We start from the raw sequence: 14,959 nt of genomic DNA, 5'->3' as shown, positions 1-14,959 counted from the left end.
GAGTTTTATAGTTGAAACCAAACCAAACCAAACCAAATATAGTCGGGTTTTTTTATCCAACACCAAACCAAATAAAACCAAATCACTTGTCGAGACATTTTTTTTTATTTAACTCGATTTACGATTTAGTTTGATTTTTTATTCGATTTTATACACCCCTATAGTCAACTATATAGGTATATACCTTATTATTAGCCGTGTATTTTTAAGAATCTGTGTCGACTAATCATCGTGAGTTATTGTGATCTCATATTAAGGTTCAAAGAGGATAAAGTTTGCACAAATTCTACCAATTGTTTTTGATAAATCTATGCAAAAAATTGTATATGGTAGTGTGACTATTTGTATGGGTTAAAAAGAAATTCAGTTCACTAAGTAAACAACATGTCGTTGTAGTATAGTGGTAAGTATTCCCGCCTGTCACGCGGGTGACCCGGGTTCGATCCCCGGCAGCGGCGTTAATTTTTTTTCGAACTCTCTCTTATCTCCTCTTTTTGAAGATTATCACAAACAAAAATCTCACCGTTGATAGCCACTCATACCAGTAATGGCAATTCTCAGCTTCTGCTTCTGTTGTTCAAAACTCCCCTCAAATCCAAAACTTCATTTCCCCCCACAAACTCATCAAGCTACATCACAGGTTTCTCTAAAATCAGCTGAATCTTCGAGAAATGGTTTCATCTCTTTAAGTGAGTCAATCTCAAGAGCAAGTTTTCTGGCTCTTCTCTCTGCTTCACTCTTCTTTGCTTCAGATCCTGCTTTAGCCTTTAAAGGCGGAGGCCCTTACGGTGCTGGAGTAACAAGAGGCCAAGATCTAACAGGGAAGGATTTTAGTGGTAAAAGTTTAATCAAACAAGATTTTAAAACTTCAATACTCAGACAAGCTAACTTTAAAGGTGCGAAGTTACTCGGAGCTAGCTTCTTTGATGCCGATTTAACTGGTGCTGATCTATCCGATGCGGATCTTAGAGGTGCTGATTTCTCCTTAGCTAATGTGACTAAGGTCAATTTAAGCAATGCTAATTTGGAAGGAGCACTTACAACGGGGAATACATCTTTCAAGGGTTCCGTTATACAAGGCGCAGATTTCACCGATGTTCCTTTAAGAGAAGATCAACGAGAATACCTTTGTAAATTTGCTGATGGTTTGAATACAGTTACTGGGAATGCAACACGAGAGACATTGCTTTGCGAATAGCTTTGTATAGTGTAAGCTTTGTACTCCTTATAATTTTCCCTGAATATGAGTCTGGCTATTCAACCTGTTCATGAGTTTCCACATAAACATCAGCAGTTAGAACCCGTATTCGGTTTGATTATATTCGATCAAATTGCCATATAGCTTGTATTTGCATTATTATGGTTCACTTGCAAGGCACAAAGATTGATTTGGATGGCTTGTCATGGTGGCTTGATATCTCTTGTGTCTATGATAGTTAAAGACTTGTTAAGATGATGATTTGAAATCCTTTAACATTGTTAGCACTTACTTCAATGTAATACAATCTCTAATAATCCATTTAAGCTACTTTGTTGCTCAAACTAATGATTCAATTACTTCCGTTATGGTTAACCTTTGGAATCTTGAAGGGAAGTAGGTAATATCAGTCTCCGCTTTAGCCCTGTTTTATGACAAAAGGTTCAAGATTCCAAAGCTTAGCTATAAAGGAGGAAGTTGAACTAGCATTAGCTCGAGCAGCAAAGTATCTTGTATGAATTAGAGATTGTATTTCACTGCGAGAAGTACCATCAATGTTGAAGGATTCCAAATCCAACAATTTAACAAGTTTGCACGTGTCAAAGATGAAGGAGATATCACGCTGCCATAACTAGCTATCCTAATCGATCTCATTGAATGGTAAAGACTACATTTTGAGTGAGATGGTCGCCACACATCAATCTGATCTGGTAAGAATGAAACTAGATTATATTTTTTGATTGTTTGTGAATTATGCTTGTCCGATTCTTATTGTTGTGTGATCCAAAAAGTATTCCATGATCACGGGTTGATGTTGTGGTACAATCAGTCCTCAACATTTCCTATTCAGAGGAATATTGGAGATTCACACATGCCTCCATTAGCATGCTTCCTAGGTCCTTATTGAATGGAACTGCCACCGAGCCATTATACTGGCAAAGTGTTGTTATCTTCTTATTCCTTCATTTTGCAAAGTCACAAGTTTTCAGTATATTGCCTCTGAAATGAAATGGGGTCTTCAGTTTTCGGTTTATCAGCTTTTACATGATTAAAAACTAGAAGAAAGATGATAATAAGTCCTGGCCTTCACTCCCTGCTAAAGAGTGATGGTAGAAGTGCAAAATTGAGCTCAACCAGCATCCACGTATCAGCTTTAGATGACATAGTAGAATGAACTCGCGCTTTATCATGGCACTCTATCTCGGCCTGCCCTTAAACTCCACCAACCCAAGTGCTGCAACAAAGCTCTGCATTGATGGTCCAACTGTATCTATGGATCTTGTGAGCTTCAACACACTACATCTTTCATCATTCCTCTTGCACAGAAACAGGATATTAGGCCTAAAGAATAAAAACAGCAATGGCAATGAATAAAAGAGCAGCAAGCCTGGATTTTGCTAATTTGCAGTTGGATCAAGGGTTGCACATTCTTGAATCTGGAATTTTTTTACCTTTTATAGCTCAAGGTTGGGACTTCGAATTGTCCTTAATGATGCAAGACAGGCGCCATTAAACCAGTTGATGTTAGCTGCTGGATCTAATTCATATATATCTATAGTTTTGCCTTCCTTTACTTGGTTGAATATTTATCACTAAAGTGGATTTTTCTTTTTCTCTTTGAAGAAGGTATTACGTCTTTAGAAAAGAAAGTCTCTAACTTCATTGCCAATTCTGTTGTTTTTATACTTTGTAGCTCAATCATTGCCAAATTCTTATTACCTTGCTATCACTGTCAGCAAAGAGGTGAGGTAATATGTTCTTCAGTTCTATTATGTATAATAAAAATAAATAGAATTTCAAGCCATCAGACCCATACATATATCAACCATCAATCTTATTCAGAATAGGCGATGCAAGTTCATTGCACAGTAGATTTCCAAAGAACCAATTCATGCAAGTCTTGACAAGAACTTATTCAGAAATTTACATCGTTTAATTGCATACGAAGAGTTAAAAGGAGTATAGAGATATAGTTCCCACAGTCCCTGCTTTGTAAGGCACAGTACAGAGCTAAAAAGATTTAAAAGGTCCATGTCATATAAGGTTTCAAATAACCATCAAGAGATCCCAGAGTAAAAAGTTTCGAGTCTGTCAACACATGGCCGTACTAGTAGTCTTCAACAAATCTATAGCAACCTGCTTCCAAGACTTCCAGAACTCCTGCAAATTAATCAAGAAATTATGGAACGAATGATCATTTGTAGCGCAACAAAATAACATCACGGTGTTACAGGAAGAAGTGAAATTATCAACATCTTAGCTAAAACAAGATACATTTTTGGAAACGACGTATTTCATTCTTTATGATAATGCCCCCACCCCTTTAAAATAGAGCAAGTTTCAACATGAATCTTTTTGTGGGTAAAAGAGTAAGCAATATGGAAGTAGACAACCATCATCATAAACTTTGCTGTTCAACATAAGAAAAAACTAAGATAACAAGTTCAGAATTTGCATTAAAATTAAATTAGAATATTTCAAGATAAAAGGTTCCGACATCAGAGACGCATATTTGGTCAATGGAATAGCTTTTGATGTCCCTCACTAACTTACCTCTACTAAATAAATGGGAATTCACGTCTTGGGGGATCGGAAGCCGTGTTTCTAGTAATAAAGTGACCCTGAAAACAAGAATTTTGCAAAAAAACTTAGCTTCCACTGATGAGTACTTGCAACAATTGCAATATAATTAACAACATGCATACCTTGCCACCAGTTTCCTCTAGATGCACTGTATTGGGTGTTTCCACTATAATCGTATTCTCCTCCTTCCTTCTTGTACTGAAATGTTTAAAAGTACATCAAAAGGAGTTAGCTTATCACATTGCATATTTTAAATTATGAAGATGATTATAAGCAAAAGAACTCACAGAAGTATATGATAGAGTTTTATGAGCATCAGATGATTTGATGTACATGTCCTCTTGACCACCATATAAGAGAGAAGAACTTAGTGGACATGTTTCCCCTCTATCTTGAAAAAGTGACTCATGTTCCTTACTGGATCTGCAATGCCCTGCACCTTGTTTATTTTTCGTCACGTAAGCTGCTCAAGGATGTATGTTTCAGACACTACTTTATCACATATCTCACAATAAAAGTATTGCTATCTCAGTGTGAATGCCGAATATACAAGCAAAAGCATCAAGTTACCACAAGTTAGAACCTAGGATTGAAAACAACTGTTCATGATTATAGAACTGATAAAAGAAACTGATTGTAGTGGTAAACCAACACATCGGTTTTCCAGTGTATAAAAGCTCATCATTATTACGCGGAGACATACATCTTTCATTTATAGCCTACTCATACTCTTACTACAAGTTACAGAGTTAAGGCTTTGTTTGGATTTATACCACAAAAAATACAGATCAAGTGTGTGACCAATTGATTGTGATGGGAATGGAAAGAGGTGTCTGAGAATCTCTTATATGTTATAGGTTTATCTTATGTCGGTAGAATCAAGTATGTGAAGCATAACAATGATTCTCCAAGAGTCCCGTGTAAATATAGATTGGAAAATAACACAAATTAAATGAGGTGAAACAAAGAGAGGAGGAATGACGATGCGGAAAAGAGAGAGATCACAAGTGATAAGACACCTGTAGCTGATTTGTTCCATGCCCTACAACCAGACGACTGTTTCTCCAGAGATTGTATGAGTTCAGCTGCCGAAGCTTTCCTTCCCATAACCTACAGGAATGTGGAAGATGAGATAGTTCAATAACTACTACTTTTATTTTCAAAAAGGAGAACACACAAGCAGATCGATGCTATGCTATTTCAAACTATCACAATTACTTTCCTAGTTGACCATCAAAAACACTTTTTTCAGCTTAAACTTCTATATTGTTACAACTATCACAAGTCATGACTTATGACATAATCATAAAAATTTAGAAACAGAGTTTCTGGTATTTACATGAGTTAAAGAATTGTCAGATTTTGGTTAGGAATTCAAGTTGACTCTGCGTTACTTACCAAACCTTCCCAACAAAGAAAAGCTAAGAAATCCTTTATCTCTCCAATGCTATGAAATTGCAATCCCTCAACTACAAGAACATCGAAAGATCCCTTGACCCCAATTCCCAAATTCTTATGTATCTGAATTTGATTGTATATCTGAAATGATCGAAATCGCAACACCCTTAACTACAAGAGTACAAGTTGTATTGATCACAAATTTTGCACGCACATCAACTGTTCCACAAGGTACGTGCCATCTTCCACCAACATAACTACCAATTAACTCTGCCACAAGCACCCACATCAACTATTCCACAAGGAGAAAGTAATAGCACAAATTGGAGTATAATCCATTAGATACCCATAAACCACCTCTAACATTTCATTCACAGGTTTCTATCACAGAAATTAGATAACATAGTTTCTCTGGTTCACAGAAATTGATGGAATTGCCATATTCTCATTAGTAAAAACAAACCCATATCTTTCCACTACTTCATTAGCAAATTGCATCTTATTTCTACTTCTATTTTCAGTTAGACACATAACAATAACTTGGAATCATATAATCAAACCCTTGACCCCAAATTCCCAAATTCTTATTCCATTGAATTATTCAACAATAAACTTTAGTATTAAGTCAAATCATATATAATACTCTAATTTTGTTCTTATAAGGAATAAGTACCTTAGATGGTGGTGGGAAAATTGAAGAGAAAATACCAGTGGAAGCAGAAACATCAGCAGAACCCACTTGCTTCTTCTTACTACTTTTTTCCATTGAAGAGAAAGGTAAAGTACCGAACGAAGATTTTTTCTCTATATAAAATAATTGAAGATGCAGATTTTTGTATAGTAGGGAATAAGTATATGAGAATTTTGAGGAAAAAAAAGAACCCGGGAAAAAATAAATAGTGAAATCTTGAAAGCTCTACATAAATTGATTACGTTACTATTACTCCTATTCATTTTGCTTTGATTCATATATTAAAAAAAAATGCATAAGTTTTTCGATCTATGTCCGAAATTTTATAGAGACACTTATATTATATTAAAATTTTATTATTTTTTGAATTTATTTTAAAAATAATTTTTTATCACTTTTCGCGCACTAGCTTGAAAAAATGTACTGAAATCACGAGATAGTATCACGTTGGCCAAAAAGGAATAAAAAATTGTTTATTAAATAAGTTTAAAATTTTAGTATAATATAAGTGTGTCGCTGAAATTTCAAGCATAAATTTAAGGAGTACTTGTGCATTTTTCTTATATTAAAAGTTACTATTTTGTTTACTTGATTTATATACCAAAAATAGAATTTCACTTCATTTTAGCAAAGTAAATTCTCTTTATTAACTATTTTTTATAGTAGAATAATTTCCTATTCTAGATAATAATTCTGAGATATAGTGAGATTTTTTCATTTTATATTTGATTAAGCGTATTGATTTCAAACGGAGATACTGAAATGACATAATTTATCTCATGAAATATTATATTTTGTTCATTTTATCTTCAAATTCAACCATACAATAATATTAAATAATCACACAAAGTAGTAAAAGGTCAAATTAAAAGTTCTAAAATATGGGTAATGAGGTAAGTTTAGGATTGTATCATATCAATAGGGACAAATTAATATAAAATAGATGGAGTATTGATTTTTAACTTTGACTTCAAATTTAAATATTTTTTGTTTTAATATCAATAAAATACTATCCAAATATTCTTTTCTTAGTTGATACTGTAAGTTTCTCTTTCATGCCTTCTTTTTCAGATTCTAAAATATCCTAATCTTGAATTATTTTTGGTATCTTTAAACTTTATTTTATAAAAAAAAATAAAAAAATCGTGTGGTGTCACATTTTGTAGAAAACAATTTTGCAAAACCACAACAATCACTATTATGGACCCCTACTATATAATACAAAGTAGTTTGATGATCGAATCACGTTTTAATTTTGGAATCAATTTAATATAAAAAATTAGAGTAAAATAATTAATATTCATCTACAAATTTGTGAGAGATACAATTATATATTATTAGAGGCAATAAAATATTCGGCTGATTTATATTTGCACAAGGCTCATTATAGCTAATGGTGTTTTGTATCAAGTTATATTGTCTTTTAATTTGATTCATTCAATTATTTTATAATAAATTTAGAAAAAAGTGAAGGATAAATAAGATTGTTTGGTAGAGTAAAAATAATGCATATATTAGCTTTGTGTATTAGTAGTTTTTTGTTTGTATATTTTTCGTGATAATATATAACTAAAGCTTGCATTAGTTATACACTTTATAGTGTATTGAAGTGCATTACTAATACCATGAATACCTAGGTATTAGTAATAGTGAAAGGAATCTTATACATGTATTAATATGGTTAAAGATCCAATCACCCCTCAAAACGCTTTTACATCTTTTCTGTCATAATTGTGGACGTTACTTTTGTAAATAAATATTTTTATACAATACATATTATTTTTTCGTACACCAACCAAACAAAGCATAAGAAATATACTATGTATAACTAATGCAAATATTACTAATACATTATATTGAACATTATTCTTATACTGTGTAAAACTAATGCAAATATTACTAATACATTATATTGAACATTATTCTTATACAGTCTACCAAACAATCGTAAGTATTTCATTTTTTAGATTTTCTACTATATTTGAACTTTTTAGCTAAACCGTCATCAAATATTTGTCGAAATAGAGTTAGAACTATCAATTTCGGAGTTTCATATTTTGCAGGAAAATTCAACAAACGGATAGTTAAGCTATCCCATAAACATTAATTATATAACTTGCAGAATAAACCAATTACCAAAAAAGAATAATCTGTGAAAAAGAGTTTGTAAATCAAACATTGTTTAGAAAAAAATAAGTATAATTCCATATGTATAATTCAGTATAAACTAAACGCCCACCTTATCTGAATATAGATTACATTGAAAGAATTAAATAGATTTTTCTACACTTCAAGATTTGATACCCATCCTTTTTCTTATCTCTTACACACATAGAGATTTATATATATATATATATATATATATATATATAAAATATAATATATGGCTGGCTCTCTTGTCTTGGTAGAGTCAATTTTCATAATATTTTTTGTGCACAAGACAATAGAAAATTTGTCCCTTTGATTAATGATGACCCCTACCTATGAAAAAGGTTTAAATATAAAAATGTTAGAACAATCGAAAAGGGTCCAATATATATGTGGCTTTCCTCATTACTGAGATATATATATTTTAATTATTAAAAGCTAGTGTATTTGAGGCAATTAACAACGTTAAAAAGCTTATCTATAAATCAATTAAAAAAAAACAGAGACATGTAAGAGATAAATCACCAGTGATAGTCCCTTTTCTTTTTTTCTTAGTGCTGACCCCATTTTCTCTTCCATGTTTTCAATTTATATACATTTCTTAAAAAATCTCAAATAGCACTACCATTCATCGAATCAACACAAACTAACAAAACGTCCTCCTCCACCCCTTCAAAATATATCTCAAAAGATCCATCCCAGCATATTAATTAAATCGATGTAAGATTTAAAATTTTATGAGTTAGAGTTTGTAATTATATTGCGATTTATCTAAACTTGATTCAAAATCTATCATTTGAACATTTTTTTAATAAATAAATTAAGTTTGAATTTTTAATATATACATTAAAAATAAAAGAACGTGGACGGCAGGATTCGAACCTGCGCGGGCAGAGCCCACATGATTTCTAGTCATGCCCGATAACCACTCCGGCACGTCCACTTTTGGCCATGTGTTACCACATCAGTTTATTATCCATCACACAACAGAAGAAAAAGAAATGTAAATTGTAAGAATGTAATATACTGATTCGGTTGCCAAGCCTTAAATAAGATCGATACATCCTAGTAGAACATAGCAAGTATGACAACATTAAACAGAATGCGTAAAAATTGACTTGAATATGATTCCGTAGATTTACATTTGTGTGTTTGCCGGCGCATCGAATATAACAGTAAACAAAACGTCGTGTATTATTCCATTTATTGGACGTGTCCTCTACACAACAAACAAAACAAAAAGGAGAAATGTAAAAGTTTAAAACTAGTAGATGTGTTTTATTTAGAGGATCATAATCCTCACATCACATGAGGTCTTCTTGAAGACAACGATCGTAAATAAGGTTGTCCGACTCATAAAGCATTTACTAAGGTAATGTTGTTTCACGTTGCTTATTTGAACCGTGAAAGTAACACCATTGATGCTAGTAGCCCTTCCCCTTCTTTCCTTTTTTTTTTTTCGCGTTAAGAGTAAGCAATTAAAATTTGAGATTGGAGGGATTATAGGTGTGTGTTGATCGATCACAAACAACAATTGTCAATAAAACGGGGACAGATTACTAGTAGTATAAGAAAGGTTTAAAAGAGGATCTCAAGTAGCCCTTCAAGCATCTAAACACATCAAGTATATAGAGCCTTAAAAATTCAAGTACCGCATGATACATGAACATTCATCCACACGGGGATAAATTCTGCTGTTAAAATGGGTTAACCATGGAACAGATAAAACTGAGGCCCCAAATTGTCTTAATACTATTACATTCTCCAGCAGAAGAAGACAACATATGTACCAAAAGTTACAGTGCCAACGTCAGAAACAACTAAAAATATCAACATCCTACCAGCTCCAATGGCAATTTGATGCTTTTTCCAAACTTCTATACCTTAGGGCCCCAAAGTAATATTGTTCCTGGGAAATGTACACTCAGTTGCGAACAAACTAGGGAGGTAATCAAGAAATGAAACATAAAACAGTTATAAATGGCAACAGAAAAGATTCAATTGCACAAAAGATTATAAAGATGATAGATCAGATATGTGAATCTTTGGCTCGTAAAGTATTACCAAGAAAGAATAAGGAAACACTGTACAATCAGGAATTTTACCCCAAGGAGAAGAAGTAATACCTCAGGTGTGCAAATAATTGGCAGCCATCATCAATTCCAATGTGATCTCAGGCTCAATATGGAATTCTGTTTCCTTGCCACTGCAGATGAAAAAAAATCCATATAAGTACAACCAAACAAAATCAACTGCATATAAGAAGTGGAAGGAGTTGCTTCATAAGATCAAAAGGATAGGAGTATCAATACTCAATAATAGTTCATGTTTGGGGCTTCCAGATTGTGATCCACAACAAAACCAGGAACACTTGAGATCTATTAGAAGCTAGCTCACTAACTCATAGAGATGTTACAACAGAACAAAAAAGCAGCAAGATACTGGAAGAGATCTATTAGAAGCTAGCTCACTAACTCATATAGATGTTACAACAGAACAAAAAAGCAGCAAGATACTGGAAAAAACTATGTGCTACTTGAGCATGCACCACTATCTGTGTGAAAATCTCTAATTTACAATAAATTATCTACCATATGGACCAAAACAAATGGTTTCCCCAAACATTGTAGATGAAGCAAAATTCGATTCAGTAAAGCATCATCTTAAATTAAGTTTTGAAGTGGTAACCGTCTTATATAAAAAATTCAATGCTCTCCTCCTCAGTGCTACAAGGAAGTCAAGGAAGCAGGTAGTTGTACCACAATGGATAGTAACACCAAAAAGTTCCCAAAACTGTAAATTTTCAGTAAGAAAAAACATCATAATAAGAAGTTGAAGAGGACATAAGTCTCAGAATCACCCTGTTCTTTTGGTTGCACACTGCAGGGCTATCTCTTCATTTCAAGCCTACTTGGTAAAAAGGAAGTCTTAGTGGTTGACAGTCTCTTGATTTTGCATTGTTGTTTTGGTAATATACTGCAACCCTAATCATTCATTTCTTTGAGTTTGGTTGTAGAATACTACCCTACTTATTCATTTCTGAGACTACTTGCTGAAAAATTAAGACAAGTGGTGAAAGGCCTGTTGAGTTTGCATTGTTCCATTGGTTCTACACTGCAACCCTACTCATTCATTTCTTTGAGCCTACTTAATAAAATCTGAGACCCTCCTTGATGAAGTTGCATAATCCTGCATACTTCCCAAATTTCCATGAATATAAACCTAGAAGCCACATATGCCCTCATTTCACCCAGTGATAAATTTCAAAACTACATTTCAGCAGCAACTTAGGATTTCTAACCCTGACTATTTTTAAAGCAAATGCAAGCAAAACTTAGGACCACCGTTTAGGACCAAAAAGAAACTACAATCTAGTTTACCACATATTGGAACCTAGCAAAGACAAAAATATATATCATGATCAATATGAAGGCAACCTCAAAGATGCTTTACATAGATGAATACAAGTTCATGAGCATGTCCTATTTACAGCTATTTCATATAACCGCGAGGAGCTCTCAGATCTAAAACTATGTATGCTATCGAAAATATTGAACATCAAAAACACAATAATGCAAATGCTCCTCTTAGGGCTCACAAATTACTAAACCAGAAACATCTGAAAAGCCTAAAACATGGATAAAAACATACCAATATAATGGTTTTTATTTTTTTATAACCATGGGGTCCAGGACAGCTTGAGCACACCTGCAATAATTTCAGGGGATACCTGCCACTCCATCAGCAAAAGGGACTCGGTAACTATGTTCCACTAGGGCTAGGACGGGACAAATGGAAAGAAATAACCTAATGTTTTGGTCACCTGAGACTTCATGGCTCTCAACCCACTTCATTGACTACTAGGCCACACCCCTACATGCTCATGGATTTTCAACTATTGTCAGTTAGGCTCCTTGCTCATACATCAAATTACAACAACGTACTTGGTGTAGTCCTTCAAAGTTGGGGTCTAAGAAGGATAGAGTGTACATAGACCTTATCCCCGACCTCAACGGCAGAGAGGGTGTTTCTAATTGACCCTGGACTCGAGAAAAAACAGTCAAATCGTACATATGAAAAAATAATGCCCAATGTAGTTATAAGTCCTTCTGAATTAAAGGGGTAAACCTGAATTCTATATTTATATAACTAAGAAATCAACACAGGACAACCATAGCAGTAATTTATGGTGTTTAAATTAAATGTAAGATATGACCTTGCATATTGAAGGGACCAGTAAAAGTACTGGCAGATCTTCTCAAGAATGGTGGTGTTAATCTCCGGGAAAGTCACTTGCCCATGCTCTGTCTCAGCAAAACTCCCTGTAACAAGCAAATTACAAATAGTTACAATCACATCCCAATTACAATCAAACACCAAACAGAAAATAACAATCGCACCAATCAAGGGAATCACATTTCTGCTGCAATTACAACGATTATTAAATTAAATCGCAATGGACCCCAAAAAAGCCCTAATTGAAATTGAACAAAGGGAAATTGACCTGGAGAAGTGAGCATGTTACGAATAGTCTGAGAAACCATAGCAGCCTTCTTATCAATGATGAATTCAAAACCTTCACGGCTGATTAGCTTCACGGTATCCTCCTTCTTCATCTTCGCCGATGGGTTAATGCCGAAAAATCAATTGATCAGTTTGCTTGTGGAAACGATAAACGGAAAAGATACACTCGTGCGTAGATGATAGAGGTAAAAAGGAAAAGCTTATTGGAAAAGTTTTGGTCATTGACAGATCCGAACTAGTGGATCGGGTTGGAAGTTGGTATTAGAAGAATTGTTGGGCCGCATGTATATCCACGTTTATATGTATTTTGAGTGATTCATATATATGTTAAATATAGGCATAATACATAAATATGTCTTTTAACTTAGTTTCAAATTATATATATGTCTACGAATTTTGGGTTTGCACAAGTAGACACTTAAACTTGTATAAAGTTGAACAAATAGACACGCACGTCCTACATGTCATTTTTTGTCCTATGTAGGATTTTGTCATGTACGACTCATGTATTTATTCATTTAAAAGTTTGATAGTTAAAGTGTCTGTTTGTGTATTATGAAAGTTCGAGTTCAAAGTTAGAATTTGAAGTCAAGTTTAGGGTTCAATATATATTATGCCTTAAATATATGTGTATTTCAGATACATGCGACTAAATATATGAGATATAATCTAGGCATAATACATAAACATGACTTTTAAGTTGGCGTCAACGAATCCAACTTTGAATGCGCACGAGTAGAAATTTAAACAATTATAAAATTGAACAAGTAAACATAAGTATCCTACATGACATAATACACGTAGGATGCCACGTAGAGTACAAAATTGTCATCTACAGCGAATGTGTTCATTTGCTCAATTTTATACAAGTTTAAGTGTCTACTTGTGCACACCCAAAGTTGAAGGTCATAATTGTCAATTGACGCCAAGTTAAGGGTCATATTTATGTATTATATCTACAATATATCTAGAACAAATTACACGAATTTAACCTCATGTATCTGATATACATGTATTTCGACGTATTTGCAGGCACCAAAATTTAGTAAAATATGTAATATTGTAAATCAAGTGTCTTTAAGTAATTAACTCCTAAACTAGTAAATTTATGTAAGTTTCCCAAGATCTAATACAACCCCTAATAAAGCATTTTAAATCGACATTTTTAATTGTTGGGAAGGGAGGATGCATGTTTTTTTCATTTATCTAGTAGGGGCTTAAGTTAATCACATAAACTATGTCATTTCTTTTAATTATATACATCAGCCTCAAATAACAAATACATATAATTTTACAACTTATTAAGCCACATAATTAAAGAAAATAAAACTATTTATGCAATTAACTTAATTATATTATAGATTAATAAAAACACACTAAAAATAATTTTAAATTAAAACACTTTGTTCAAGATGTTATATGGTAATAGGCTAATAGCACATATATAGTAGTAAAGTACTCGAGTTTAATTCTTAGTGAAGGAATAATATAGTTTCAGTCATTTCATGATGAGACCATATATGTTATTTACGTTTTGCTATTTCATGATGAGACTAATAATGTTTGTGGTTGACGCATACAAGAGAAAGTTAACGCATGCTCTATTTTATTAATCATTGATTAATATAATAAATGATATATTATTTTTAGAAATATTAAATTTTAATATTCATATTTTACTTTTATATGATATGATGATTGTGTTTGTCCTACCAAAAAAGAATAAAGCCTTCTAAAACTTTCATCATTACTTATTTTATGTATTTACCTTATTTATATATAAAACAAGATTTTATTTAAAAAAAATTGTATTCCGAAGTCGATCAAACATATACACATAAAAGTATATGAGTAAGTATAGTTACATAAGAAAATTTAAACCTTTGATTAAGAATTTTGAAAATTAAGAGTGTGTTTGGTATGAAGGAAAATATTTTCTGGAAAATGTTTTTCAATTTTCTCAGGGGCAAAAGTTTTGGAAAATGTTTTTCAAATCAACTCATTTTCCTCATAATTAAGGAAAATGACTTCCCTTCAAAAATTAAGAAAAACATTTTCCAAAGTTCTCCTCCAAATTTAAATTACATTTTTTTTTTGGAAAAAACATCAATTTTTAAAAAAAATTCAATTTCAAAATTTTATTTTTTCACTCGATCCCTGACCACCCTCCCCCTAACCCCCTCCTCAAAAAATTAATTTTGCTTTTTAAAAATATTTTCAACTTTAAATTTTTATTTTTAAACTCCTACCTCTCCTTGGCCAGCCCCCCTACCCCCCACCCCCCACCCCCACCCCCAACCCCCAAAAAAATTAATTTTATTTTTTAAAAATACTATCAACTTCAAATTTTTATTTTTTCACTCCTACCCATTCCCTTTGCCCCCACCCCCACTATCCCCCCACACCCCCACCACCAC

The 14,959-nt window shown here is 33.0% G+C and overlaps 3 protein-coding genes and 2 non-coding genes across 7 annotated transcripts; 2 read left to right on the top strand and 3 right to left on the bottom strand.

Moving 5' to 3' along the window:
* The first annotated feature begins 386 nt into the window (after positions 1-386).
* Positions 387-458, top strand: TRNAD-GUC (transfer RNA aspartic acid (anticodon GUC)). The gene has a single exon. It is a non-coding gene; the product is annotated as a tRNA-Asp (tRNA).
* On the top strand, positions 432-1,267 carry LOC101267125 (thylakoid lumenal 15 kDa protein 1, chloroplastic). The gene has a single exon (XM_010324035.4). It carries the CDS (start codon positions 548-550, stop codon positions 1,196-1,198), a length of 651 nt encoding a protein of 216 aa, XP_010322337.1. The 5' UTR covers positions 432-547; the 3' UTR covers positions 1,199-1,267.
* A 1,748-nt stretch (positions 1,268-3,015) lies between these two features.
* Positions 3,016-6,125, bottom strand: LOC101267414 (uncharacterized). 2 transcript variants are annotated; one of them, XM_004241157.3, is made up of 6 exons: positions 5,853-6,125; positions 4,801-4,891; positions 4,069-4,214; positions 3,904-3,979; positions 3,752-3,819; positions 3,016-3,358 (listed from the first exon to the last, which is right to left on the bottom strand). In XM_004241157.3, exons 1-5 carry the CDS (start codon positions 5,943-5,945, stop codon positions 3,803-3,805), a joined length of 423 nt encoding a protein of 140 aa, XP_004241205.1. In that variant the 5' UTR covers positions 5,946-6,125; the 3' UTR covers positions 3,016-3,358; positions 3,752-3,802. The 2 variants fall into 2 exon arrangements, with proteins under 2 accessions (XP_004241205.1, XP_004241204.1); XM_004241156.5 differs by having other exon boundaries at positions 4,069-4,244; positions 5,853-6,121.
* A 2,754-nt stretch (positions 6,126-8,879) lies between these two features.
* TRNAS-AGA (transfer RNA serine (anticodon AGA)) lies at positions 8,880-8,961 on the bottom strand. The gene has a single exon. It is a non-coding gene; the product is annotated as a tRNA-Ser (tRNA).
* Positions 8,962-9,620: 659 nt separating this feature from the next.
* On the bottom strand, positions 9,621-14,601 carry LOC101267899 (uncharacterized). 2 transcript variants are annotated; one of them, XM_004241158.5, is made up of 4 exons: positions 12,523-14,601; positions 12,235-12,340; positions 10,145-10,224; positions 9,621-9,927 (listed from the first exon to the last, which is right to left on the bottom strand). In XM_004241158.5, exons 1-3 carry the CDS (start codon positions 12,632-12,634, stop codon positions 10,146-10,148), a joined length of 297 nt encoding a protein of 98 aa, XP_004241206.1. In that variant the 5' UTR covers positions 12,635-14,601; the 3' UTR covers positions 9,621-9,927; position 10,145. The 2 variants fall into 2 exon arrangements, 1 of the variants encoding a protein (XP_004241206.1); XR_011221535.1 differs by lacking the exons at positions 9,621-9,927; positions 10,145-10,224 and adding an exon at positions 11,670-11,726 and having other exon boundaries at positions 11,842-12,340; positions 12,523-12,779.
* Positions 14,602-14,959: the final 358 nt, after the last annotated feature.

This window comes from Solanum lycopersicum, chromosome 6 (assembly GCF_036512215.1).
Source record: "Solanum lycopersicum chromosome 6, SLM_r2.1".
In the NCBI taxonomy this organism is placed as follows: domain Eukaryota; kingdom Viridiplantae; phylum Streptophyta; class Magnoliopsida; order Solanales; family Solanaceae; genus Solanum; species Solanum lycopersicum.
This window is presented reverse-complemented; position numbering and strand designations above follow the sequence as displayed.